Here is a 25,953-nt window from a genome sequence, read left to right on the forward strand (position 1 = left end):
TTCTGAGTAGAAAATGGTTTTATTTCTTTTATCAAGATCAGACACCAACTGGGGTCGTTTTAAGTATCAGATCAAAACAGACGCGTGTGCAACTGTCCCCTTAAATGAAAAGCGCTTTCTACTTGTTGAAATTTGAGCACTTGATCATATTCTATCCTTTATATTTATTACATAGAATGAAATGAAAACAAAGGCAAAATAAGGGAATTAGAAAAAAAACCCATTCCAGTTGTTTTTGAGTAGCGACACGAAAAACACAATCAAACAACACACTCAAATCACACATCCCCAATCACAGCATTACAGAAAGATGTGCTCAGAGTTGGCAACTCAAACCTGCAGAGTGGACTAACATACAGCAGTCAAGTCCTGCATGGCACCACTGTTCAGGATGAACAGTTCAGTCCTGATTGGTTTACTTTTTCACACACATATATGTACATACACAAGTTGTTGTTGTTTTTTTAAGGAGTGCTTTCCATGGTTTACACGATTACACCTGTGTCTTTCTCTGCAACGCACGAGATCAGCTGTAGTGGTTAAAGCAGCAGCTATAATTTCAGTTACAGTCACGTCAGTAGAATAAACATCTTCACCCTGTTTCCCAAAGTTTGAAGCTACACCCCTAACATCGCAATAAATCTCAACGGGCAAATCATTAAAAGGAAAACGTTACATGTCGTCATTTCAAACCCAAAACCTTTTCATCTTTATCTACCGTCGAAGGCAAAAATAAATCTACAGTCTACAAAGTATCTTTTATTTACATGTAAGAAAAACGTAATCTTAACTAAAAATCGGTTATTACTGTCAAAAGGTGGCATTTATGGCGAGAGGCGAACTCAAAGTGCAGAGTCAGTGATTATGAATTAAGGGCAGAGATGAGGTACGGCAGGTTTTCTTGGCCACAATTAGGAGGCTCCAAGGCAACAAGACATTAGGACTACGACGAGGGAAATGCAGAAATGTGGCAACGGGAAAAATATCAGACTGGTTACGTAGGTATTCATCCTGATGAGTGGGAATCTAAGAGGATCTTTGGGTCAGGCGTGTGGACAAAATGCGTGCTGGACTCGACACTGTCCGACGGTTCTGTTGCCGAAGGCCAAAGGGAGGAAGAGGAGGGGGAGTAGTGTCTTTGGATGGGTGAACAGAACCGCCTGCTGCTCAGTTTCCAGAGTAGAGATCCACAGTGCTGGAGCTGAGCCCACGGCTCTCCCTGAAATTACTGCCCCCTCGATTCTGGCAAGGAAACAACACAGGTTCAAGTGGAGCATTCAAAAATAAATAAATACAACAACAAAATGCAAATCTTTACAAAAACTGGTCATCACCTGGAACGTTTCATCGCTAGATTTGTTCAGATAGTTCAAGGAAGAGGCTCGCTTCATACTGATGGACAAAGAAAACAAAGATTAGGCATTTGTTTCTTTGAGAGGAGAGCACACACACAAAACCAGGCCTGACCACGTTTGGGAAGTAAATGTCCAATAAAGTGTGACCTGCTAATTAAATTCAGTGGAGAGAAATTGCACTAAGAACATATGTTGAAAGGTTTAATGTGGCTTATCATGTAAAGGGCTCTGTGGTGTCATTAAGACTAGAAAAGCCCTCTGAGAACTTGTAGAAGCAGTACATTTCTTTGGAATCATTTATAAAGTAAAACATCCATCACAAGAGAGGATTGCTTGAGTTATTACTTGGTGCTGCGAGGTTCAGGGGGTACGTTGCCCTGCAGTTTCTTCACCAGCATCTCGCTGCTGCGACGCAAAACATCCCTGAGCTTCCCCAGAGAGCCACTGCGATAGAGGGTTCCACTGCCATCCTGCAGACACACACAGATGCTCGTTAGCTCATCCACACTCCCCGCTGCAAACATGCCTGTTCGTATCATTAGCCAGTAATCATCAATTATCAAGATGCATGTTTGTGTTTCGCTTGAGTCGTGTAGCACATCACGACGCGTTCTAATCGGCTGCTCCCAGCCAAACGACGTGTTCGTGGTGCCTCACACAATTAAATTAGGTGTCACGGAGCTGGAAACATCTACCCAGAATCAGTCAACTTCCATTTACATGCAAGTCTTTATAGCTTGATCCAAAGGTTGTGCTGAGTGCCATATATATATATACAGTCATTATTAACACATGGCACATCTTCATTGAGACAATTAGCTTTTGCTGCTTTTCTTGACACCTCATATTCTCACTGTGCACTTATTACTTCACTCCCACACAGAGATCTGTCGTATCGTTGCTGGTTTGATTCATAAGGAAAACAAACATGAAACTTCATGTTGGAAGGAAATCGGCAACCTTGCAGTCTGATAAATTGAATAATCTGAAGTTCATTTTCAGCAGAAAGAAAGCAGAGATTGATTTTAAGAAGATATGTAACCATGGTTACACGAGTGGAGTAGATATGCAGTTTTAGGTTCCTGGGACTTGGTAACACAGCAAACATCTGATGATCTTCATACACAAACTGTGACACACTTCTACATAAGCCCAATAGAAACCAGCGTAACCAGTTTAATTTGTCGTATTTGCCTTAAACGAATAGCTTTATTTGTAAGATTTACTTAAATATGACAGTTTTATTTTGTCAGTAGCATACTAATAAAAATCCGGATGTTCTATTCAGACAAATTTTAAAATGACCTTAAAGTTAATTGCAATAATCCATCCATTCATTCATTTGTTAGATTCTCCTGTGCGTGTGTGTCTAAGTGTAATAGCAACCAACTTGTAAAGTGTCTGTTTTAATTTCTAATCAGCAAATACAACATGTACTTGTCTTGCTTTCCCAGTGTGTCCTTTTCTCCTTGAGGCGACTGCTGTTGTGATTTGGTGCAATATAAATAAAACGGAACTTTTTCTATAAAGTGGCTGTCACACTGCACTACTACAGGAGTACCAGCAGAGGGAGCTGTGTGTACAGATGCGATTTCTGTTGCTTGTTTGGCTCAGCAGCTGACATTAAAACCTCAAAGCAGGAGTGTGTGTGTCTGTTTGCATCAGAAGCAGAGAAAAGACAGACTTCACAAATGGAAAAACTTTATTTGAGAATACCAACAAGTGTCGATGCAATAACCTTCACAATGCAGAATGGTAATTATAATGCAATCCTACTTACTAAGTGCGTTATAGACTTTTCCATTTATGTTCTTTAGGAAACTGAAAGTCACACTACATATGTCGAGAACAGACAGTTCAATAAATAAGCATTCCACTAACACAACAATATTGCCATAATTATGTGATGGACAGTCTTTTATTATTTATTTATTTATTTTGTTCATAGTTGCATTAGAAGTATAGGTGTTCGCATGGGAAGGAATGAAGAATCAAGGCGAGTAGCATGATGAAAAGCCATATAGTGAATGCACTTGTCAACTATTAATACAGCCTACTATTACACTTCCAAGATGTGAAATCATTTACATTCAGTTAGTTAAACATCTGAAATAATGTTGATCTTGAGGAAACACTCGCACTGTACTCCTGGTGTCTAAAAACATGATTCACCGACTGTTTACTTGCAAACAACTGTGTGAGAAAAAGTCCATCAAACTGTGTTCAAAATACAGCATCCATAGCCAGAGCGGGCGCTGCGACTGTACCACCAAACATACACATGAATACACACTACAACTACTGTAGGATCCAGGTTTCTGTTGATTTACGATGCTATCCTCTACTGCTACACCAACAGATCAAGGCAATTGTGGGCATTTATGCCCATTTATTAAACTATATAGAGATCACTCAGGTGGCCAGTGTTTGTGCTAGTAGGTCTCTGCTATTGTGTGGGCTTCACAGTGTCAGCCAATGTTGCTAATTCCCTTTGTAAATGCACGTGACTGTAGAGCCTTTGCTAAAGCTTGAAACAGTCACACTGAAGCGAGTAAGCAGAAGCTGAAAATAAATTACCATGGCGACACAACAGCTTGCTGTGATCTGGCTAATCTGCCGTCACGTTTTGGCCTCCATCCTGTTTCCGGTCCCGTCACAGCGGGCAACGCAATGTTGACATACTACTGCCTTTATATTGAGCCACATAATAATAAAGTATTTAGAAAATGTAAACAATTTCATACAAAATAAACCAAAACAAATTAATAGCAAATATATCTATAAACACACAAAAAAAACAACCCCAAAACAAAATTGGCAACACTCCCTTTACTCTTCCCGCTGACTGTCAACGTGTCAAACTATACCGTACCATTCATTTTAAAACTTGTTAAGCATTTGATCGCAGGCGTTAGTTCAAACTGTCAAATACACACTGGCAAAAAACCCAAAAAGATACAATTATGGCTAAATACAGGCACCGGGTTGGATGCTAGCTTTGATGTTAGCTGTCATTTGTAGTGCTCAAGGCAAACAAATTTGGAGTGAGAACAATGCAGAGTAACCGTGGAAGTTCATTATCTGTAGCGCTTTATCTGGTTATGTGCTGGAGTGATGTCTGGAGCTATTCTGCCTTGTTTCAATAAATGGCTGCTCCTCTTATGAGCCAATAAATAAATCTGCTGTGCCCTTGTGGTAAAGACACACGGGTCTGAATAGAGGAAAAATGTGCGAGTTACTTCCTCACGTGGAAAGATTACACACAATGACTTTCTTTTTTTTTTTTTTGTCTTTTTTGTGACAGAAAGAGTTGAAGTTCCGACATGGGGAAGGGGTGACGCAGGTTAGTGAGAGGGAAGGACAGGGAGAGAGAAAGTGAGGAGGAGAAAACAGAGCAGAGGTGAGAAGACCAAACGTCCCAGCAGCTGTCAGTTGAACAGGGGAGAGAGGTGACAACCAGGAGGGGGGCTTTCTGAGTCTCTGCCGCAGGAGAGGGGGGAGCATCAGGAATGGCAGAGGAGCTGTTGGACAGAGAAGGCCAGAGGGAATGACAACACACATCCTTTTGCTATTGTGTTGGGGAAGGAGAGAAGGATGGAGGAATAGTCTTGATGGCTTAGGCCTGATAAAAGAGAGAAACAGACAAAAAGAAAAAGAAAAAAAAGAAGGCACACATCGTAAGATTAAGAGCTCTGGGTTGGGCTTCCTACTCTAGACATCTACGCTTTGATAAATTACCCATGACTTGCACTAGATTCAGTAACTTCCTGCAGATTGGAGGCTGATTATTCTTTTTCTAAACCCTAATTTAGTAAACGGTAAATGATACGGGAGCATCAGTCTCTGATTCTCTCTGAAAGATTACATCTGTCTTAGATGCTACACTAGCAGGTAAGTGAAGCAGTAGGTGCTGGCTGCAGTCACCGTGACTCAGCTGTTTCTCTTTCCTCTTGGGGTACCAGAAAGGCTGAACTTGGCACACAGTGCCCAGCCGGTGACTGTGCACTGCAGACGTGAGACATCTGCAAGCAGCAGCACTGAAATGGGAATACTTCGATAACTATCACACTGATGGTGGGACATGAATAAACCTAAGTAGTATACATTTCACAGAAGCTGCATCTAACACACGATCCTCCACCTACGTCCTCACCTGACTAACAAACTAATCTATTCTACTCATCGAGTACCTAAATACCAACCCACCCAAGCTTATTGTGTGGAGAGGGGGAGAGTACAATCCACTGAATGAGAAGAGCAAATTTGACTGACAGGCTGATTGGTTGTCATGGCAAGAGGAATCGACATGGAGGCACGTTATTGACAAACACAAGGGGGGGAAGGGGGATGAGAAAAAAAAACAAAGTCAGAAGGTGAAATCTGGAAAACATGCAGCTAAAAAGGCAGCATATTAAAGCAGACCACTTACAGACACACAGGAAGTGGAATCATGCATATTTTTTTTTTTTTTTTAAACAAGAGCCACACATACACGTCAGTAATTAACCAGTACACAAGCACAAACGCGCTGACAAGCTGTCGTCTCATGGTTATTTCCTAGACAAGCGCCACTTTAATAGCAAAACAGGAAGTGCTTTTTGAGACATCTGAAGCATGTAAACAACTTCCACAACATTAATGACACAGCAGACTGAGTGCAGAAGAAAGAGGAGATGAGACTTTAAGCAAAGGTGAGTGACAGCTCTGAACCACATCACCACGCGGCAAGACACAAGTAGACTCTTTCCTACACTAATCTTTGAAAGACAATAACCATTTTAAGCTGTGTAAAACGAATGGATGGATGGAATTTGTTATAAATAAAAACAAAACTTGCTTAGTCAAAAAGCAGAAGTTAACATGACTAGAAAATAGTCAGAAAAAGCATGAGAATGTCATGAATATATTTTCTGTTTGAACTGAGTCAGTTTAACTCCTGCTGCTATAGCTACACGCTGGCTAATGAAATGCAGGCACACACACAGACACACACAGACACACCTCTGGATGCCAGGCCATGTTTCAAAGACAGACAGGTGCACGCTCAGATGCAGACACACATGCCGTTAACATTTGCTGCAGTGCGCTGTGAAGCAGTGTGGAGTAGCCGTGTTACGCTTATGAACATGTGCAGAGCAGCAGACATCAGGTTAAAGAAAAGACACTTCTCAACCAAGTGAAAACACACTGAACACATGACGTGCGTTAGTGTGTGTTGTTAAGGGGAGGGGAGGCCCAGCGGGCTGGCATTGCTGCATGCATGTTTGGACTGGGTTGGCGCAGCGGAGGGCGTGGCTGCACTTAAGTGAGGGGTGAGGCACAGGCTCAGATGAGGCATCCCTGCCAACGCTCTCATGCCTTAGGCAAGTCTCATTATTTGGGGGTGAACTGCGCCCCAGCAACAGCGGTGCCAATTTGACTGCATAGAGCGCCATGTTTTATAGCCTATTTTCTCACTGTAAAAGGCCAAAAGTGCAGCTAACAGCCAGAGTGAACATTACAATAAGGCAGCAGGATGAACTCTTACATATCATCCACTCTGATTACTGAGCAGAGGGACAAGCAGAGGCACGAGCACCGACGATATCAGGAACCTTGTCAGTTGTGCTTAATGGCAGAAACATGACACATCCTATTAGAGATTTAGACAGGCTATATCTCTGAGCATATGAATGTTTAATGTGTTGCCAGGGTGCCACAGTCTAAACCTGTGCCTCATAGTTACTGCTTCACTTGTGCAAAAGCATCGCCAGAAAAATTGCCTTTATTAAAAAGGTTAACATGGAGTCCAAAACTGAGTTTTGATGCTGTCAAAATAAAGAGGGTGCAGCATGCCAAGACACTCAATCAGCGTTACACTTTGAACTTGCAGCTAAATCTCATGGTGGTATATTCACAGGGAGATGGTGGACTGGTACAGGTATAGCTCACTGGGTGGAGCCCAAATCGAGAACAGGCTTTTGAGTGGATAATCCACTAAATCAAAATAAAGTGTGCTTCAATGTGATGACTCGCATAATTACAAGGTCATCCAGGTGATTTGGTAAAGTCTGGACTCATTGAGGGCTTCCTGACGGGCTCTGAGCCAGCGGAGTCGCTGTCCTCACTGCACTAACCTAACAGAAAGGAACCCTCTCGGCTCTCCTTTTAAACACATAACACGTCTTTGTCCTTTATTCTGAGCATCCTGTACCAGTACACCCTCGCTGTGATATTACCAACACAGCCTCGTTTTTCCAGAGAGGCCAGCGGACACGTTGACTCAACCATAGTGGATTTGTACTCACCCCGTTCCACTCCACGCCCATACTCACTTCCTCGCCGGTCTCAGAGCCGCTCTCATACTTAACGCTGGCGAGACTGTCCCTGCTCTTCCGCCTGTCGCCCTCTGTATCTTTCAGGATCTCCACCACACGTGTCTGGTGGATTGGGTCGATGCCCTGATGGGTGCAACACACAGATGCAAGAAAAAAGAAACAAAAAACAAAACAAAAACAGTCAGAAGTAGCACTGATGTAGCCGTCAGCATGTCAATATTGGCAGGAGTGCAAAGTTAAATGGAGGAATTAAACGTGATTTCATGTTTCCTTTCCCCTATTAATGCTTTCAAAGCACTGGGACACGTTTTAAATGACTGTGAGATGGGAGTGATGTTAGGGGAGAGAAGTGGAGGCTCTAGTTAGAGACAAATCAACTTACTGTGTTGCTCTGGATCCATAGCAATGTAGGGAAAGGGAAAGAAATATCATGAGATTCACTGTGCTAACATGGGGAACATATTACTATTTTCACGTAGAAAACTATGCTGACCTGCTTGCGAGACCTCGCAGCGCACTCTTCCAGGGTCTCAGCAGCTTCTAGCTTGCCCTGGCGGCGGTACAGAGCCCCCAGGTTCCTCAAGGTGGTGTTTACTGTAGGGCTGGATGCACAGACAAGTTTCGTTATTTGAATCTGAACAAAGCAAATAAAGTAAGTTACATAAGTTACACAAGTCTAAAAATAATAATATTTTTACCAAAAAAAAAAAAAAAAAAAAAAAAGCTTCCGATACAAGTTAGTGACATACAAAGCAAATTAAATAATTAATTTCTGCCTTTGTCACGTGACCATGTTGTATAAAACACTCTTATCAGTCTCCGCCTCACCTATTGACTTTGCAGGCCTTGTACCAGCCTCCGTACTCTCCGTATGGAGTATTGTCTCTGTGCCTGCCCTGGAAGTAAATAAGAGAGAAGAGGAAGAAAAACGTGAAGGGGTGTGGTTCAAATGAATGAGCAATATTGTGTTCCTGTGTTTATGTTTAACTATCATTTAACTTCCGGGGTTTAGTTCAAGGATTGCATTTCTATTATGACGAAGTGGCATGCTTTCCTCATTTCTCAGCCTTGTGTTAGAAAAGCAGTTTGAAACAAGTTTTGTTTGTTTAGCTTTTGCTCAAATTCATGCGAGGACTGTTACAGAGAGCCGCTCACCTTGCTCTCCTCCCTTTCCTCGGCGTGCATCCAGATGGGCTTGTTGTCAGCTGCAGACAGACAGGAGAGATGGTGTATGCGTTGGGATTTTAAATAATTAGCCTCATGCCTGGAAAAGTGAAATCAGCTACATGTGGTGGAAGAGTGAACGTGTGTCGCTTTGGCTAAAGAGTGAATCTGGAAACATGTGACTGAGCCATTTCAGAAGGAGGCAGAGCTGCGAAGGGGTAAAGGAATTATTAAGTATTCAAGTGCTGTACCGCCACCAGTGGGTCGAAAATGAATGTGGGTTCAACGGGTTATTCCAGTTACTACCATAATGGATTTTATAACATTTCTGAGGCTTCATATTTTTCCAAGTATTCACCAGAATCCATCTGAGATTTTAGACTGATGGCACAGTAGATCTGACCAAGCATTAAAAAAGTCAAGCATTATTTTAACTATTTAAGCCAACAGAAATAAGACTTAACAGGAAGTGAGGTCATGACTCTGAGGAAAGTCTAGCACCCATCTTGCTGACACCCTGGGACAGTTACTTATACCTCTGTGCATGTGCGAGCACATCAAATATTGGGCTGATTCGGGTTTCCAGGTCAGGTGGCGTAAAGAAGGGAATTTATTTATGACATTTTGTTTGCAAACTTGCAACTCATTTAAAAGATCATTACTGGTTTAGGCAAACATCTGCACCTGCTTGATGTGCTGGTGGTTTAGTAATAGAGTACGAGTGTAACAGCTTTAATAAATTTACTGCAGATTCGTCCCCAAACAAATTACAGACAGTACAAAAGCACCATTAAAATTGTTTTTAATGGTGTAGAGAGGAAGACGATACTACTGTTGAGGTAATAAAGACAAAGAAGATAAAACATGATTATTGCATAAAGTGCTGCCACCTTAAGAAGAAAGAATATTTATGGTTAACTGTTGCTGCTTCAAGTTGCGTCACCTTAACCTTCAAAGCACTTTAGTATTAAAAAAAAGAAAAGAAGAAAAAAAAATCTTACAATATTATCAAGGGAAGTGACACACAAAGAATAAACCTCTCTGAAAAAGTTGGATGTTTTTGTCAAAAGGCGTCAGAGCGCTGCTTTGTGCCAAGTGACTTTTATTCCTTTTTCAAAGCAGTCAGTCTAATCCATGGAGGAAAGCCAACAAAAAAGCTTACTTTAAACCAAAAGAGAAGAAAATTGCAAGAGTTCATCTTTCAAAGCAAACTCTTTATTTCTTCAGAAAGATCGAGTCCTCTGAATGGTGAAGCTTGGTACCGTGCTTAGACACAAGTCCACTTTTTAACCACCTGTCCATCACTGCTCGCTGGTGTGGCACAAACAGTGGATGGATAAGAAAAGTGAAAAACAACAACAAAATAATGCTGAATTACTGAGCTGCAGTTCTCCTGAGATCATTTTATAGTCATTCACTGGTAAGAATAAAAATTCTCATTTGTACTAATATAATTAAACATTTACTGCTATACATGCACGCTCCAGTAGCCATTATATGACCTTACCATCAACAGATCCAAATTCTTTCTCATGAGCACGAGTCAGGATCTCTTTGTAGAGAATCTCAGCCTCCTTGTATTTCCCCTGTTTGAGAAAGCAGGATGCCTGAAGAACAAAGAGGTAAAAGGGGATTTTAGTGTTGAACCAAACGGGCTTACTGGATCAGATTTTGCCTCCCTCGCTGTACATAAATTCTCTCCATCATCAGTGAGGCAGTGCGGACATAAGTGAAAAGGAAAGCCTTGAAGATGCAGCAGAACAGCAGATAAAAGACTACTAACCTTGTGCTCTTTAAGCAATGCTAAGTGACACGAAACAGTTCTTTAAACACCTTTTGAGGTGACAAATCTTATGCTGCAAGAGTAAATTGATTGCTAACTTTTATAAAAATCTTGTGTTGAAGTAAGTCGTGCCCTTTTGAAAGAAAAAGGGAGGGGAAAAAAAACAAAAACAAAAAAACAGTTGAGTTTAAAAGACATTTCAAGTGGAATCTTTGCAGGCTGGCACCAATATACAAGCTCAACACCTCCGCAGAGACCAAGGCTGACAGAACAAATGATCGAGTCTGTTGGCAACCAAAGAAAACTCTGCCTGCGTTTACCTCGTTACACTCACAGCTCAACAGAGACTGCAGTTCTTATCAACAAGTACAGCATTAGAAGTGAAAGGTTTGAAAGAAAGACGAGAAAAAGGACCATGCGAGTGGATTTCCTGTCAACTTCTCGCTCACCAGGTTGTTCTTGGTTTTGGCCACATTTGGATCATCTGGGCCCAGCCTGGACTCGTAGATCTCCAGGGCACGACAGTAGTAATATTCCACCTCCTCATATTTGCCCTGATTCTGACACAGCAGGGCCAGGTTGTTCAGCTGTTTGGCCACATCTGGGTGGTCCTTCCCCAGGACCTGATGGATATCAGAAAAGTATATGTTCAGGTTGTCTTTCTGCCTCAGTGCATCTCTCCTTTCTATAGCTCCAAATCCTGTTGCTGCTTTCACCAGGCAGCACGTCAGCCTGCTGCAGGCACTCAGGAGATCTAATAAAAGGCTGGCCGATCAATAGCGAGGCTACAGAACAGAGCTTTCGGGCAAAGAGAGACTCTTTGTACCATGCTGAGCTCGGTAGTTTTGTCATGTCTCCTATCCATCTCCTTCCTCGCTCCCCCAACGCCTGCTATCCATTTTCAGCTGCGCTCTCAATTAAACCCTAATTCCCTGCTGACAAAGGAATGGCCCCCAGTGGAAACTTCACAGACAATTTAAGAAAATCATTTGCTCTTTTTCCTATTTATAGTAGCTGGTATTACACTAGCTTTGACTGACATTTTGGAAATGTTACCACTGTTAATTACTTTATAACAATGGGCTAATTGTTCACTGGTTTAGCCTTGAGATGAGACCTCGATAGCAGTGCCCTGCTGGTGCAATCCAGGGATATGGCCTACCTTTTCTCTGATCTCTAGAGCTCTCTTACACAGAGGCTCGGCCTCCTTGTACTTCCCTCTCTTTCCATACAGCACGGCCAAGTTATTCAGGGTGGCAGCAACCTGGAAAAAATAAAAACCAGAATGACTGTACTGGCAGGTTAGATTTCAAAATTCACTGTTTTCAAGGAATTATCATAGTCCGAAAATGTATGCTGTTCAGTGTTCTCAGAAAAACCTAGATAGTAAGTGCCTTGTGACAAACTGCAAAGGCCACAGTGCAGCTGAGCTTTACAGGCTTCCTTTAGGCTTTGTGGGGAGTTTTAGTGCTTCGGTGTTAGTAGTCTTACACATCTGTGCACAAAAAGGAAACTGTGTCTTTTAACGTTTCCCTTTTGGTTGCTGTATTAAAACTGCAAGGATTCAATGGTTAATGCCGGATGTACAGGCAGACACTGAACACTGATGACTGATCTCTTCAAGCCTGCAGGCACATGGTCAGAAATCCATACTTTAATAGTCGGAAAAATCTATACAGGCTGATTGAGTAGGACAGTAAAAAAGAATATTGCCTTCCTATTGAGTCTTTGGGAGTTATGAACAAACAAAAGATAACTAATCTGATCTGTCTAAACATGGATGAGTCCATATGAAGATATGGTAGCCATGGCAACCGTGAAGTCTTACAGCAGGATGGTCCTTGCCCAGGGTTTTCTCACGGATGGATAGAGCGTCGTTGAGCAGATGGGCTGCCTCTTTGTATTTATTCTGATCCCTGTGCAAAGGAGAAACAGAGAACACCATGTGTAGCTCAACAAATAAAACAGGATACACGGCACCGAAAAGCCAAACACAGTATGTTTTCTAACCTATACACCAAAGCCAAGATATTGAGCATGGTGGCCACATCAGGGTGATCATGCCCCGAGGTCTTCTCCAGGTCCTCCAAAGCTTGCTTGCACAGGGGCACGGCCACCTCGTACCTGCCCTGAGAGGCATACTGGATGACCAGGTTGTGCAAGGTTCTCAGACGTGCTGGGATCTCATAGCCTCCCTGCTGGGCTGCGACCACGGCTGCACTGTTATGTTGGTGCTGCACTGTGGGGGACAAAGGAAACGTGCAAAATCAAAAGGTTAGATTGGCTCTAGTGAGTAGAAAACTGTAACACACACCACTGTCCTGGAATAAGGTAGACAGGTTATTTTACACCGAGATCATGCATGACACAATTTATTCAATATTATCCCGACAGCAAACCAAGAAAGACAGCTCTCTCTTATTCAGATAATCAGATGAGTCATTGTTGCCGTTTGTTCTTACTTCCTTGGCCGTGCTCCTCCTCATCATTGGGGAAGAGGTCATCCAGGGAGTCCTTTGGTGTTTCTCTGTCTTTCTCCTCCTGCTGAGAGGATGAAAAACCTGCCAGTCAGACTCTCTAACGAACAACAGGTATAATTCAAGAGTTGCCTTTATCAGACATGTGAAATGTGTGTTAACGTCTAACAGGGAGAGATGAGGCGAGCCTGTTATTTAGAAAAGTGAAGATTTCATTTACCATCATCCTTAATAATACATCACAAGGAGTAAATTTCAAAGATGAACAAAACAAATTATTTTAACAAATACAAAAATGGTAATAATCATCATCATAAACAATTAGGATGGGAACATTAAACAGACTATTCAAGAATTATTTCCCCTTGAAAGGATAAATGAGATCTTAAGGATAAACTGCACTCATCCGTCTTCACTAAAAGATTTCTTTAATGTGGAAAATGGAAGACAAGAACTTGCCGGCTCTGGCTGGATGGGCCCCTGCTGAGCTAAGCAGTTAGAGGCTGTAATAGCCTGCATCCACTATCTGTGACTAACAATATGGTAAGAAAATAGATATTCCCCCTGTCCTATTTATTAAAAAAAAAAAAAAAAAAAAAATGACAAAGGATGAACTGAAGCTCTGCCATCACGTAATGTCGCATACTGCTGTTTCTGATGTCATTTAAGAGAAAAAAAAAAAAAAAAAAAGCAGGTGGTCAGTATAAGTGAGAATCATGCCCTAGTTTGGCATGCTCTGTTGGGAGCAAAGTGGTCTTTCTGACAACGCTTTTAATGGATTAGATTTTTCTATGTGGATCAGGAACTTTCACACTATACTGAAGCAGCTTTCTGAACCGTAAGTATAGTTAACTGTAAACTTGAAGGAAGTTCCTGCTATTATTCTGGGATGAGATTCCTGTGGATTGCAACAGGGCCTACAATTGAACCTTGGGGAACTCCCATGTATTCCTTTCCTTTCTTACTAGCTCTCAACTAGAACTTTGAATGCTGTTGGCCACAAATTTAAAATCCAGGCTGCTTTTCGTTGTTATACCTCCGTTCACGTTGTTTGTATTTCTTGTGCGCAAGCAATCTTTCCTCAAGCTGTACTTCAGACGTTTCATGACGCAAATAACTGCAAACTTGCCAGCTAACATGCGTGCGGTCACGCCAAGACACAAAAATGCTCACAGACATACCCGCACTCAAAGAGCACGCAGCTATAAATCATTTAAAGCACTAGTCTTCTCTGAGAAATGCTTTGGATAAAAACAGCCCACCTGAGTCCAGCAGCACATAGATCAATCACGTATCACAAGAAAGTCAAGGAAAGAGTGGGATAACAGAAAGGGGAGAAGGGGGAGTGGTGGCGGGGGTTCTCAGCACTGGGTACCCTGGGGCGTAGCTCCCTTGTTGGGAGCAGGCTCTTGCATGTGGGAGAGATGTTATATAAAATGGTCCTGATGCACCCTGAGAATCCATGCTTGCATTTAATGATACAGGATTTTAAAGTGCAAGCTATCAATGCACACAATGCACTTTGCATCAGACAGTTAAACCAGTGTGTTTACGCATAAATACACACTGAGCTGTGCCAAGGAGAGTGTTAAAGTGCCCATATTATGATTTTTGTATTTATTATATAGGGGTTTTTTTTGTGCATGTAGCAAATTGTTTGCAAAGTTACAAATCCGTGCTTCTCCTGTGGGCAACCAATGCCTCGGTCAGAGCAAGCTAACTGAGAGGAGACTAAAAGATGTAAAAAAGCAACAAAAACAAAACAGTACGATGATGATCTGTGTTGTTGTTTTTTTTAAATTATGAACCACTAAAAAAAAAAGCACAATAGTGGTACTGTAAGGCATGAGAATCTCAGCTCCCTTCCTGACTACAACACCTTGTTTTTTCCCCTTCATCTTGTCAGGGAGAAAGAGGGAATGAGGATAAGATAAGGCCAGGCTATCTGCTTGGGTTGCCCTCCATTTGAAAGGGGCAATGTAGCAGTATGTAGAATAGGAAGGGAAAAAAGAAGGCCTATCATAAAACAAGCTTGTTTCAGGTTAGTGAAGGGCGCTCTGTGACAACAAGCAGTAAAAAGAGGAAGGCTAAGAGAAAAAAAAAGAAAAAAAAATAGAGAGATTTATCCTTGACACCAGATCAATGAGGACCACACCAGAATGGCTCATTCCAGGAAGGAATGCAAAGTTTTCTTGTTTTAACGAAAACAGTGAGTTTTTTTTCCTTGCGGCCAATTATGCTGACAGTCTCGTGTCCTTCAGAGTTATATCAGCAACTACAAGAAAAACTAAAGTCTTTTTCCATTTCCCTTCTTATGCTAAATCCAACTTGAATCTATTTAGCTGAAAATGTTCCAGTTAAGAACATAAATAAGGACGAATATATTTCCTACATGCCTCTTGCAATACAGACCATATACACACAAAAATCAGTTCTCTTCAATGTACCAATCTAATCCCACATTAAGGCCTATAATCTTTGTATAATCATTACTTACAGTGGGTGAGACATCTTCATCGTATTTTTTGAGCTGGTTCATGAACTCCAGGTGCTTCTTCTCCTCTTCCAGCTGGGCCACGCTCTGTTCACTCTTCTGCAGCTTCTGCTGGGTGTTGGCCAGCTCATCCCGCAACCACTGGTTCTCCTGGCAAAGCCTCCTCACCTGTGCGCGCAGCTTCTGCTTTTCCGACTCCACCGCGTTCAAGTGGTTGGACAGGGCCATCATCACCTGGGACAGAGACAACATTGAAGAGCAGCGATATTTATCAAGGACAAAATGTTACGGTGACAGGGCGGCAGAGTATAAACTGGGTCTGAATTTCAGTGAATCATGATCACAGCACAGGCTCAGTATAGAATGAGGAAGCTGTGAGGAAGCAGGAACAACCAAAGAAGATAATAAAACAAATCTACCACTTTAGAAACCCTTCTGTTTGTCTGACAACACACAAATTTTTCTTTCACTCATATCATCAGCGTGGTTAAACTGAATCTCCTCTTTAGGTTCAAACATACAATTCTGTAAATCCTTGTAACTTCTCAGTCATACCTGTGCTTCTCCCAAGCCCAATTCAATCATCTCCACTGACTTGCGGAGAAGATTGGACTTCTCGTGCACCAGGTTGGCCTCTTCATCCTTCTTTAGGCACTTGATGGTCTCCAGGAGGCTGTGAAGGATGGAGTTATGCTCGTTCTTCAGGGCCTCGAGACCCTGGATCACGAGCTTTGTGTTCGAGATGATCTCCTCCTGAGAAAGCTTCTCCAGCTTCTCTTCCCGTGGGTACACCATGGTGGACATCTTTTTAGCTCAGGGAAACCTGTAAAAGATTGGAGGAAAAGCCTGAGACACTGTAGGAAAATTCCAGCAGCAGCTGTAACAATTTCATAATGATGTGTCAAACATACAGCTGTGCTTGCTTAACACAGAACAGAACCTAAGAGCACAGCTGATTTGGCTCAGCTCACTGCAAATGTCAAAACACGTCAGTTCCTCTCTTTAACCAAATGCATCTTTAGTTTTTAATGATCATTTACACAATTAGCACTTAAGGCATTCTCTGATTATGTATGTTCCTAATTCTGACAGATGCTACTCTGCTAATAAGATCACAACCTCATCCTGCAGCAAGGTGATGGCAATAAAAGGGGAAATGAATGCATGTTTATTGCTACAGCTCAGATTAGAGATTCAAATTTCATAAGAGAAGTACGTCAGCAGTTGTATAAGCACACAAATTGAGCACAAACAGAAAGAAAGAAGGGTGGCTACATAAAACATAACATATATATATATTATATTGCCTAGCTGAGAGCCATGGGACACATCATGCTGATGGAGCGACTGCTGGGACTTGGCACCTATAATAAGCTCAGGCTGGGAGCAGGACTGCAGCTCGCTGTGTAACACAGGGCACACAGCTGCTGCAGTATGGTTTCTCTCTGGTGCCAGCACCCAAACAGAGGCCAGCCATGCTTGGTGCATGATTCACTGGCGACTGAAGGAGAGAATGATGTAGCAAAAGCTTCAGCAGCACAGCAGCTGGCCAACTCGACAGATTTTAAAAACACCTCTGCGAGTTAGTAATGTGATGGTCGTTTTTAGAAATGTCAGCCCTCGGGCGAGTCCATGGAACACTTTACCTAAATAACATAAAGATAACTTATGACTCAATGAGCCACATCACTACTGGCTACATCATGCAAATGTCAGTGCAAAACGCAGCCCTGCCCTTCCAGCTGGGGTGCAGCCAGTGTTGGAACTACTGCATTCTGCATTTTAACAGCACTGAGGAGAAATAGTTAAGGAAAAACGGGAGCTTGCAGTAACAAAAACACCAGCTGAGACCCATCCGCAGTAAAAAATAAATAAATAAAAATACACCATTAGTGAGCCACTCCCTTCTTTACCACTTCCAATTGTCTTTTAAAGCAGCAGAGAAAATAAACAGACTAAAAACAGGCCCAAAGAACTGCAGTGAAGAGCTCTTTATTTTGTATTGTGACAACAGGAAGCATGATGGCGGGGGCGTATTTGGCTTAATTCAGGCACAACCATTAATGAGTTATCAAGATAGTTGCTGATTAATTTCTCTTGGTGGACTAACTGCTGCTTTCTTATGTCCTTAAACCTCCTGTAAAGATGACTTTATCTGCTTGCATATTCTCAGAGGACTTTGACTCAGCTTTAAATCAAACATGGTAAACAAACCCAGCTGGTTTACAGCTAGTTTTGGGCAATCATGTCCCTCCTGTGCATGTCACATCATGTAACCGCAGCTGGGCTCTGTCATGAGGGTGTTATTCATTATACTAATATGTACCACGCCGAACAGCCAGCCAGGGGCCAGCTGCTGTACTTGCCTAGTGGACAACTGAATGCCAATGAGCCTGTGGAAAGCAACAAAATAAGCAACTGCCGGGGTCTCCGGCTGGGCAGGACAGCAGCAGGGGCCGATAAGAGATGGGTGACCTAAAACTATTTTATATGTTATGGGGGGGGGGACACAGAACGGTCTTAATTCTCCCCACCACCCATTTTTCTCTAATTAAAACCTTTGCTATCCTCATGAATCCGACAGATTAAATTAATTTGCGAATTCAAAACATACAAAAAAAAAAAAAAAAAAGCAAAATTTTCTGTTTTGTGACAAATTTATCTCTAGGGAGAGAAATGACTGAACTCTCTGCACAGCCCAGGTAAAGCATGAAGCCATTTGTTTAAGCTGTTAAAACACTTCAACAATGGTATTTAGCAATGCTGAGCTTATTAGCTATGGTACCACGAGGGGAGCACGCTCGACTTCATATATAACCACCCCTCTATACTTATTCTAATCGGGGAGCAGTACAATGGAAAATTCAAAGAGACAGCCAACCTCTTAAGAGAAGCCCCCTTTTCTATCCCAAATTGACTGAACTCTAATTAAAAGTACAAAAGCAATCCTACAGAAATATTAACTCTGTAGTGTTGTATTTGGTGCTGGCTTAGAACTGCTTTCACAATATACATTATATAATTATATAATACATTATATAATATGCATTATAAAATCTAATAATAAGCCGTTAGAAGATAAGGGTTTTAGAAGGCGAAAGCAAACATGAAAGCGAACAGAAAAGACTCAAAAGAAAACAAAAACAAAAGAAAAACCCTCACTCAGTTCCATGAAACTCAAATGCCAAAAACAAATCAACTAGAACTTCTATTTGCACGATCAACAGAGATGCCAAAGGACTGAGGCTTCATTAAAGCCAAAGCAAATATTGCAGAGACCCTTACTTTGCATGAAGGCGTGTCAGACAGCTTTATATTTTTCATCTGTGCCTGCAGTCGTTTGAAAGTCTGGCTGTGAGACGCCTCACTCCTGCGAGCACGATATGAAATGTTTTCTTTGAAAGATCAACACTGCTCGCAGATCAAACAGCTTATTACCCTGTAGAGCTCCTCCGACTCAGCTGTTTAACACCTGTATGGATGAAAGCCGGGTCTACAAGAGAAGTGCTTTCATGTGAGCCAGCATCTTTACTTTTAATAAAGCACTCCAATTAGGGAGTTTCTTTCCTCAGACGGCTCGAGTTAATATTTCCCCAAGTGTTTAAAGATGTATATGAGAAGTCCAGCAGTCCTGTTGTTCTCTGCCCTTGGATTAATCTTTAACATTTACTTTGTTTTATGAGATCATGTGGGAGGGAAATAGCTGATATCATCAAATGGAAACACAAAAATGCAGTATGCTAGCAAAATAAATGAAAGACAACACATCTAGTTTATGACCTCTTATACCAACAAAAAGGCCAACGGTGCTTTTACGTGCCCTCGTGATGCACACGTTACTGTGCGCAGCAGTATACATTCACTCGATGCAGGCTTCAATACAAGTGACCTCATCATTGGGTTCAAGAATAATGAGGGTCAAGTATGACCGAAGGTTCTCCAGCTTAAGTCAGGTTGCTAGAAAATGCATACCAGGAAAGCATTTTGAACAAAACTGCCAGCCCACAGCTACATGACCTGCCATTTCAATAAGCACACGACACGCATTGCTTTAACAGACGTTCATCTCGCTCCATGGTAAAGCAGATGGAGTTTTTAAGGAAATGTAGCTTTACAAAAACTGAGGTGGAATATATAGAGGAATAATAGAGCGATGCATGACAAAGTCATTAAACAAAGCGACAAATAGCTGCTAAAGGCTAAAAGCCATTAATCATATTTTCTGCTGCTACAGCTTGTACCAGAAAACAAACCTGGGTTTCAGAAGCAGAGCAGAACCTCACAGTTTGGCACGGGGAAAAGCTGGTGAAATAATGTCCTCCTCCTTGAGGAAAAGCGCTACACACCAGCAAACGGCATCATAAACCTGCCCTCCTAATCCAAAGAGAGATCCTTTGTTTTGTTTTTTTTAAAACAAACAAACACAAAATAACACAATAAACGTTCAGTGTGAAAATGAAGCGAATGGAAATGAAGCTGGACAGTAATGAGAGTGACGAATGCTAATTTTGGTGAGGATGAGGACGAGGAGCTGCCTGCGGGATGATGTGACCTTCCCCAGTGCTTCGTCAGAACAACCAGCATCAGCTTGGGTGCACGTCGGGAGACGGGCCCGCCCACAGAGGGACAAAAACAGAGGAGTGCAGAGGAGCAGGTCAGATGGGGGAGGGAGTCATCCCGATCTAGAGCCTGCTCCTCTCCTCTATACTCATCACACACAAAGGAAGAGACCTAATGAGGCACAACAGAACAGCCTCAGTGACACAGGCTCAAAATGGTCTGGCATCCTAGGAGCTCTTATATCAATACTGAGCTTATTTACATATAATACTCATCATGGCACTAAGAATGAAATGCCTCATATACCGTTTACCTTCAGCACGTCAGAAAATATTTACACTGCCATGATACGTCACTCACACAGTCGCCTCGCCCGAGCAATGTTCATAGGCTGACTCGTGCAGCAGGGGTGTGCAGTTGAGCACTGGATGGTTTGAATACTATGATTAAAGAAAATCATAATTCACAAACTCCAGGATCTCAACAGATGTGATGTGTGGACTTTAAACTGTGACTCACACCAGTTACACTCATATGTACAGACGCAGCCTAAAAATAATCTGAAAAATATAAACAGAATAGGCACGATTTAGCTCTTGTTACCCAACTTGGACCGGGAAGACAAGTTAGATGAGTCATTCTTGAAGAAGGCTCAAAGGTCATACAACTGCAATTACAGCACTTCCCACCACGAGGCCAGTATGAGAGCAGGGAACAATGTATTGAATGAAATACAATTTAAACAGAGGTCGGCGTACTCCATATTGACTGGCTCACTCCCCTCTAACCGGTGGAAATCTGGGCCTCGTACCTTCATCCAGAAGCTACAGCCTTCATTCGTCTCCATCTCCCGGGATGCCTTAAGATTCACATTATTACTTTACTTCTCGGCCAACACCATCCTCACTCCGTCTCTTTTCTTCTAACCCATCTATCATCACTACCGTCACTTGTGAAGGTAGTGCTTTCCCCCCCACTGAGATCACAACAGTGGATTAACGCAATAACAACTGGCATAAATGTGGACGCTCTGCTACCAACTTTAATTTCGTAGTCATTTTGTTTTGTCTGTGAGGCAGGGTTAAAAACTCTCATCTTAAGATAATAATCTAGTCTTCTTTAAAATTGTCTGTGTTTAGTTGTAAACAATCCTACTAGGCTACCCTTTTTGAGAAAGGGTGTGATGCATACTGGGAGAGGAAATGGGGGGAAAACGGCAGAGAGGAGTCAGCAACTTCCTAGCCAAGCCAGTGGGAGAAACCAAAGCCATCTCCCAAGGGGACGCCTTTCCTGTCCACTTGGTGAAGTTTGACACCACCGGATTAATAATCCTTATTTCCTGCACAATAAAACAGCAATCCAACACAGTGTCGGTATCACTGTGAGAGACACAAAGGAGAGCCAGCCAACCCAGAGGGTGTGGCAGGGCCTGGAAACAACCAGCAGGGAGGTGCCACTGACTGTCCTCAGTCATCCATCACTACACAAAACCAGCAGCTGGAGGGCTGCTTCCCACTAATGGCTGTCTGACAAATGAATATGCCTGCGTATTGCTAGGAAAAAAGAAGAGATGTTCACTTCAGCATCGTACCATGCCGAGGAGTATTATTCAGGAAAATCAGACACCTGTGACGAGATCGCAGTTCCCCACAAACAAGCCGAGAAGATAATGACGGGAAACAGCTGAAAACAGAGGCGCCATCCTAAAGTCGTGGTAGTTACATGTTAATAGCACTGCACTGCCGCTAATGTGGACAGAAAGCTCTGTGTACATTTTGACATCACTTCAAAGCGCAAAACACACCAGGTAATCTGACATCTGACGCTTTTCTAGAATAACACAATTTCATATAGCTTTAGCCATCCATGACATTTTCTTCTTTCACCTACCAATTTCGTTATGATCTCTAGGGTCACACTTGAATTTTGATGGGTTTACCGTGGGTTTTTTAATGATCGAAGACTCTTTAGTTTTGAAAGCTCTTACTGCCCGATCTGTGTAGAGCTCCGCTCAGCGCCCAGCTAGCTCTCAGCTAGCCAGCGATAGCGTCACCACTCCCCGGCTAAATGTCGCAAGTTCATCCTTTTCAAAGCGCAGAGCTGCTCATTTCTATACGCAGCATCTAAAAGCCATGCTCCCGAAGCACACAACCGCACACAAGCACACACAAGCTCACACAACACTAACGTTTCACGGAGGAAATACAGCTTTTCACTTACCGAGAGCTGGGACTGACGGCTAGCTCAGCCCCTTTAAATCCAAAATGTCTCCGACACGGCAGCTACCCAGAAGCCTCTGCGACTGGCCAGACCGAGAGTGACGTCATGCTTACTTTTCGTCACTTTTCGTTTATCTATCTAATACATAACAAGATAGGGTCACCCATATAACCCCAGAACAACAAATGGACATAAGTGTGGTTTGTTCGGCTTAATTTTTTTACTTACAAAGAAATCCCAGTACGCTATGAAAGCCCATAAATGACTCTACAGCAGAATTCAAATTAGGATGTAGCGCCACCTGGTGGATATGAGTATTTAAACTGTAGCAGTTTGGAAACATTTTCTAGTATATTTTTGGTCAGATGATGAAGCTGAAAATATGAATTTGTTGAGGAAAAAGACACACAGACAGACAAATAGGTCTCTTTCAATCACAGTATGAAGGATATTGAACACTAGATAGAAATATGTGCGTTGTCAGGCTGGATGAATAGTTCATTTCCCAAGCTTTTACAATAGAATAAAATAGAATAGCCCTTTATTGTCATTGTACATGTACAACGAAATTGTGTTTGCTCCACACCAACTATGTTGGAATTAAATATAATTGGCAGACAGCAAGAATAAGTAGCATACAGGAGATATACATTCAAGAGGGATATATACAAGCAATAGAAAGGCACACATTGGAGAAAAAGTTGCAAAGTGCTTGGAGGTAGTGCAAAGAAAAAGACTTGGCCTGAATAGAGTCCGTGTGTCTGTGAGTGCCCTGAGTGATTAGGGTTACTCAGTGTTAGTGAGTCTGGAGGTGTGGGACCTGACTGACCTGAGGCGTCGACCAGAGGGCAGTGGGTCAAACTGTACGTGGTGCACGGGGTCACCTATGATGGTCCTGGTTTTTCTGAGACAGGAGGATCTGGTGATGGGCTCCAGGGGTGGCAGAGGGCAGCCAGTGATTTTTTGGAGCGGTTTCAATGACCCTTCCTGTTCTCAGTAGGGCCCCTGCGTACCAAACACCCAGGCATTGGAGAGCACACTCTCCACTGAAGAACAGTGGAAGGCCAGCAGCAGAACCAACGCCCTTCTTTACCAGGGTGTTGGTGTTGTGGGTCCAGGTGAGATTGGTGGAGAGGTGGGTGCCCAGAAACCTGAAGCTGGAGACAGATTCTACCCATTCTCCAGGGGGGGAGTGGACCTGTCTGTGCCTCCTGAAGTCCATTATGAGTTCTTTTGTTTTAAGGATGTTAAGCATCAGGTTATTTTCTGAGCATCAGTGGTACAAGTTCTCTACCTCTGCCTTGTGCGCTGTCTCATCTCCATCAGAAAGGGTGGTGTCATTGGCATACTTGATGATGACGTTGGTTGGTTGGGTTGGTGTACAGGGCTGAGAACGTGGCCCAGCAGGTATCTGGTGCATAGTGACAGAAGGGGGTAGGGTGGGGGCCAAGTGGGACTGACTGAGGCCAGTTGGTTAGGTAAGGCTTCTGACACCAATGCCAGCTGACATTGTTTGCACTTCTTTGTTGTTCAGAATCTTATTTGTATTGTTAATACTTGCTTTAATTTTTTTTTTAAACTTTATTCTGTTTTTATTTTTGTTTATTAGGTGCTTTAAAAAATAAACTTAAAGGCAAGGAATGTCTACTCCATTTTCTCCAGATACAGAGAAATGTATTAATCAAAACTTTGCATATTTGTCATATGGTTTGATATTTGTATGAAGGCAAGCCTGCCCTCTAGAGGCGGAGTTTAATCTAGCTGTCCTTAATGCAAGCATTTAAACAAGAGAAGCTACAAATGCAACAAAGGGTCAGCTTTAACTGACCTGCTATGCATTTTCACTGCTATGCAGATGACACCCAGCTCTAACTGTCCATGAATCCAGATAACACACACCAATTAGTTAAACTGCAGGAATGTCTTAAAGACATAAAGACCTGGATGGCCGCTAACTTTCTGCTTCTTAATTCAGATAAAACTGAGGTTATTGTACTCGGCCCTGAAAAGCCTAGAAATATGGTATCTAACCAGATTCTTACTCGGGATGGCATTACCTTGGCCTCCAGTAACGCTGTGAGGAACCTTGGAGTCATTTTTGACCAGGACACGTCCTTCAATGCACATATTAAACAAATATGTAAGACTGCTTTCTTCCATTTGCGCAACATCTCTAAAATTAGAAATATCCTGTCTCAGAGTGACGCTGAAAAACTAGTTCATGCATTTATTACTTCCAGGCTGGACTACTGTAATTCATTATTATCAGGATGTCCAAAAAACTCACTGAAAAGCCTTCAGCTAATCCAAAATGCTGCAGCAAGAGTGCTGACAGGGACTAGAAAGAGAGAGCATATTTCTCCTGTTTTGGCTTCCCTTCATTGGCTTCCTGTTAAATCCAGAATTGAATTCAAAATCCTGCTCCTCACATACAAGGTCTTAAATAATCAGGCCCCATCTTATCTTAATGACCTTGTAGTACCATATCACCCTATTAGAGCACTTCGCTCTTGCTCTGCAGGCCTACTTGTTGTTCCTAGAGTATTTAAAAGTAGAATGGGAGGGAGAGCCTTCAGTTTTCAGGCCCCTCTTCTGTGGAACCAGCTTCCAGTTTGGATTCGGGAGACAGACACTATCTCTACTTTTAAGATTAGGCTTAAAACTTTCCTTTTTGCTAAAGCATATAGTTAGGGCTGGACCAGATGACCCTGAATCCTCCCTTAGTTATGCTGCAATAGACATAGGCTGCCGGGGGATTTCCATGATGCATTGAGTTTTTCCTTTCCAGTCACCTTTCTCACTCACTATGTGTTAACAGACCTCTCTGCATTGAATCATATCTGTTATTAACCTCTGTCTCTCTTCCACAGCATGTCTTTTATCCTGTCTTCCTTCTCTCACCCCAACCGGTCGCAGCAGATGGCCACCCCTCCCTGAGCCTGGTTCTGCCGGAGGTTTCTTCCTGTTAAAAGGGAGTTTTTCCTTCCCACTGTCGCCAAAGTGCTTGCTCATAGGGGTGTGATGGCATCAGCCACACAGGGGTAAATTAGTCCATTTTTCACTTTATTAGTTTGCTTTGCAGTTTTCTTCATTAATCATTTGGTTAAACCTAACACTGGTATTATGAGGCGCGCACATAGTAGCATTGTGTGGTTTTTCTAAAATGTTTTGTTATATTAATTATGTTTCTCTTTCTTTGAGTTACCTGGGTTTGGGCGGTGGCTGTTTCCTGTCTGGGCAAAAGGCGTGGCTGAGGACTCTGGGGACAAAATGCCTGCTCAGCAGGACCAACCATGGGCTTACCAGGAGCAGGGGTGTTTTAGGCTTAGTTAGGTTATTCTGTGCTTAGTTAATATTAGTGTGTGTTTTTGTTTTCCCCCCTATTGTGTTCAAATGGTTTGGCCAAATCATTATAAAAGCTACCCTCATGTGTCTTTTTAATTAGGTCAGTTTGTGAGTTAAGTTGTGTCTCACTTTGTTGTTTAAGTTTTGGAAATTACTTTTTGTAGAGTTATATGACCTGTTTTATGGGCCTGCTAAGTATGGTTTTGAATTTTGTTAATTTTGGACTTTTTGAGGGTTA

General features: G+C 42.4%; 1 protein-coding gene across 11 annotated transcripts; it reads right to left on the reverse strand.

Moving 5' to 3' along the window:
• On the reverse strand, positions 1 to 25,597 carry klc1b (kinesin light chain 1b). 11 transcript variants are annotated; one of them, XM_082557243.1, is made up of 16 exons: positions 25,576 to 25,597; positions 16,146 to 16,413; positions 15,594 to 15,824; positions 13,082 to 13,163; positions 12,630 to 12,858; positions 12,448 to 12,535; positions 11,782 to 11,883; positions 11,069 to 11,242; positions 10,344 to 10,443; positions 8,828 to 8,877; positions 8,501 to 8,568; positions 8,157 to 8,274; positions 7,643 to 7,795; positions 1,701 to 1,825; positions 1,335 to 1,392; positions 1 to 1,242 (listed from the first exon to the last, which is right to left on the reverse strand). In XM_082557243.1, exons 2-16 carry the CDS (start codon positions 16,392 to 16,394, stop codon positions 1,168 to 1,170), a joined length of 1,902 nt encoding a protein of 633 aa, XP_082413369.1. In that variant the 5' UTR covers positions 16,395 to 16,413; positions 25,576 to 25,597; the 3' UTR covers positions 1 to 1,167. The 11 variants fall into 11 exon arrangements, with proteins under 11 accessions (XP_082413369.1, XP_082413373.1, XP_082413371.1 ...); XM_082557247.1 differs by lacking the exon at positions 25,576 to 25,597 and adding an exon at positions 22,371 to 22,473 and having other exon boundaries at positions 8,166 to 8,274; positions 13,082 to 13,160; XM_082557245.1 differs by lacking the exon at positions 25,576 to 25,597 and adding an exon at positions 22,371 to 22,473 and having other exon boundaries at positions 13,082 to 13,160.
• Between the last annotated feature and the right edge of the window lie 356 nt (positions 25,598 to 25,953).

This window comes from Aulonocara stuartgranti (assembly GCF_965226115.1).
Source record: "Aulonocara stuartgranti genome assembly, chromosome: 13".
Lineage (NCBI taxonomy): Eukaryota > Metazoa > Chordata > Actinopteri > Cichliformes > Cichlidae > Aulonocara > Aulonocara stuartgranti.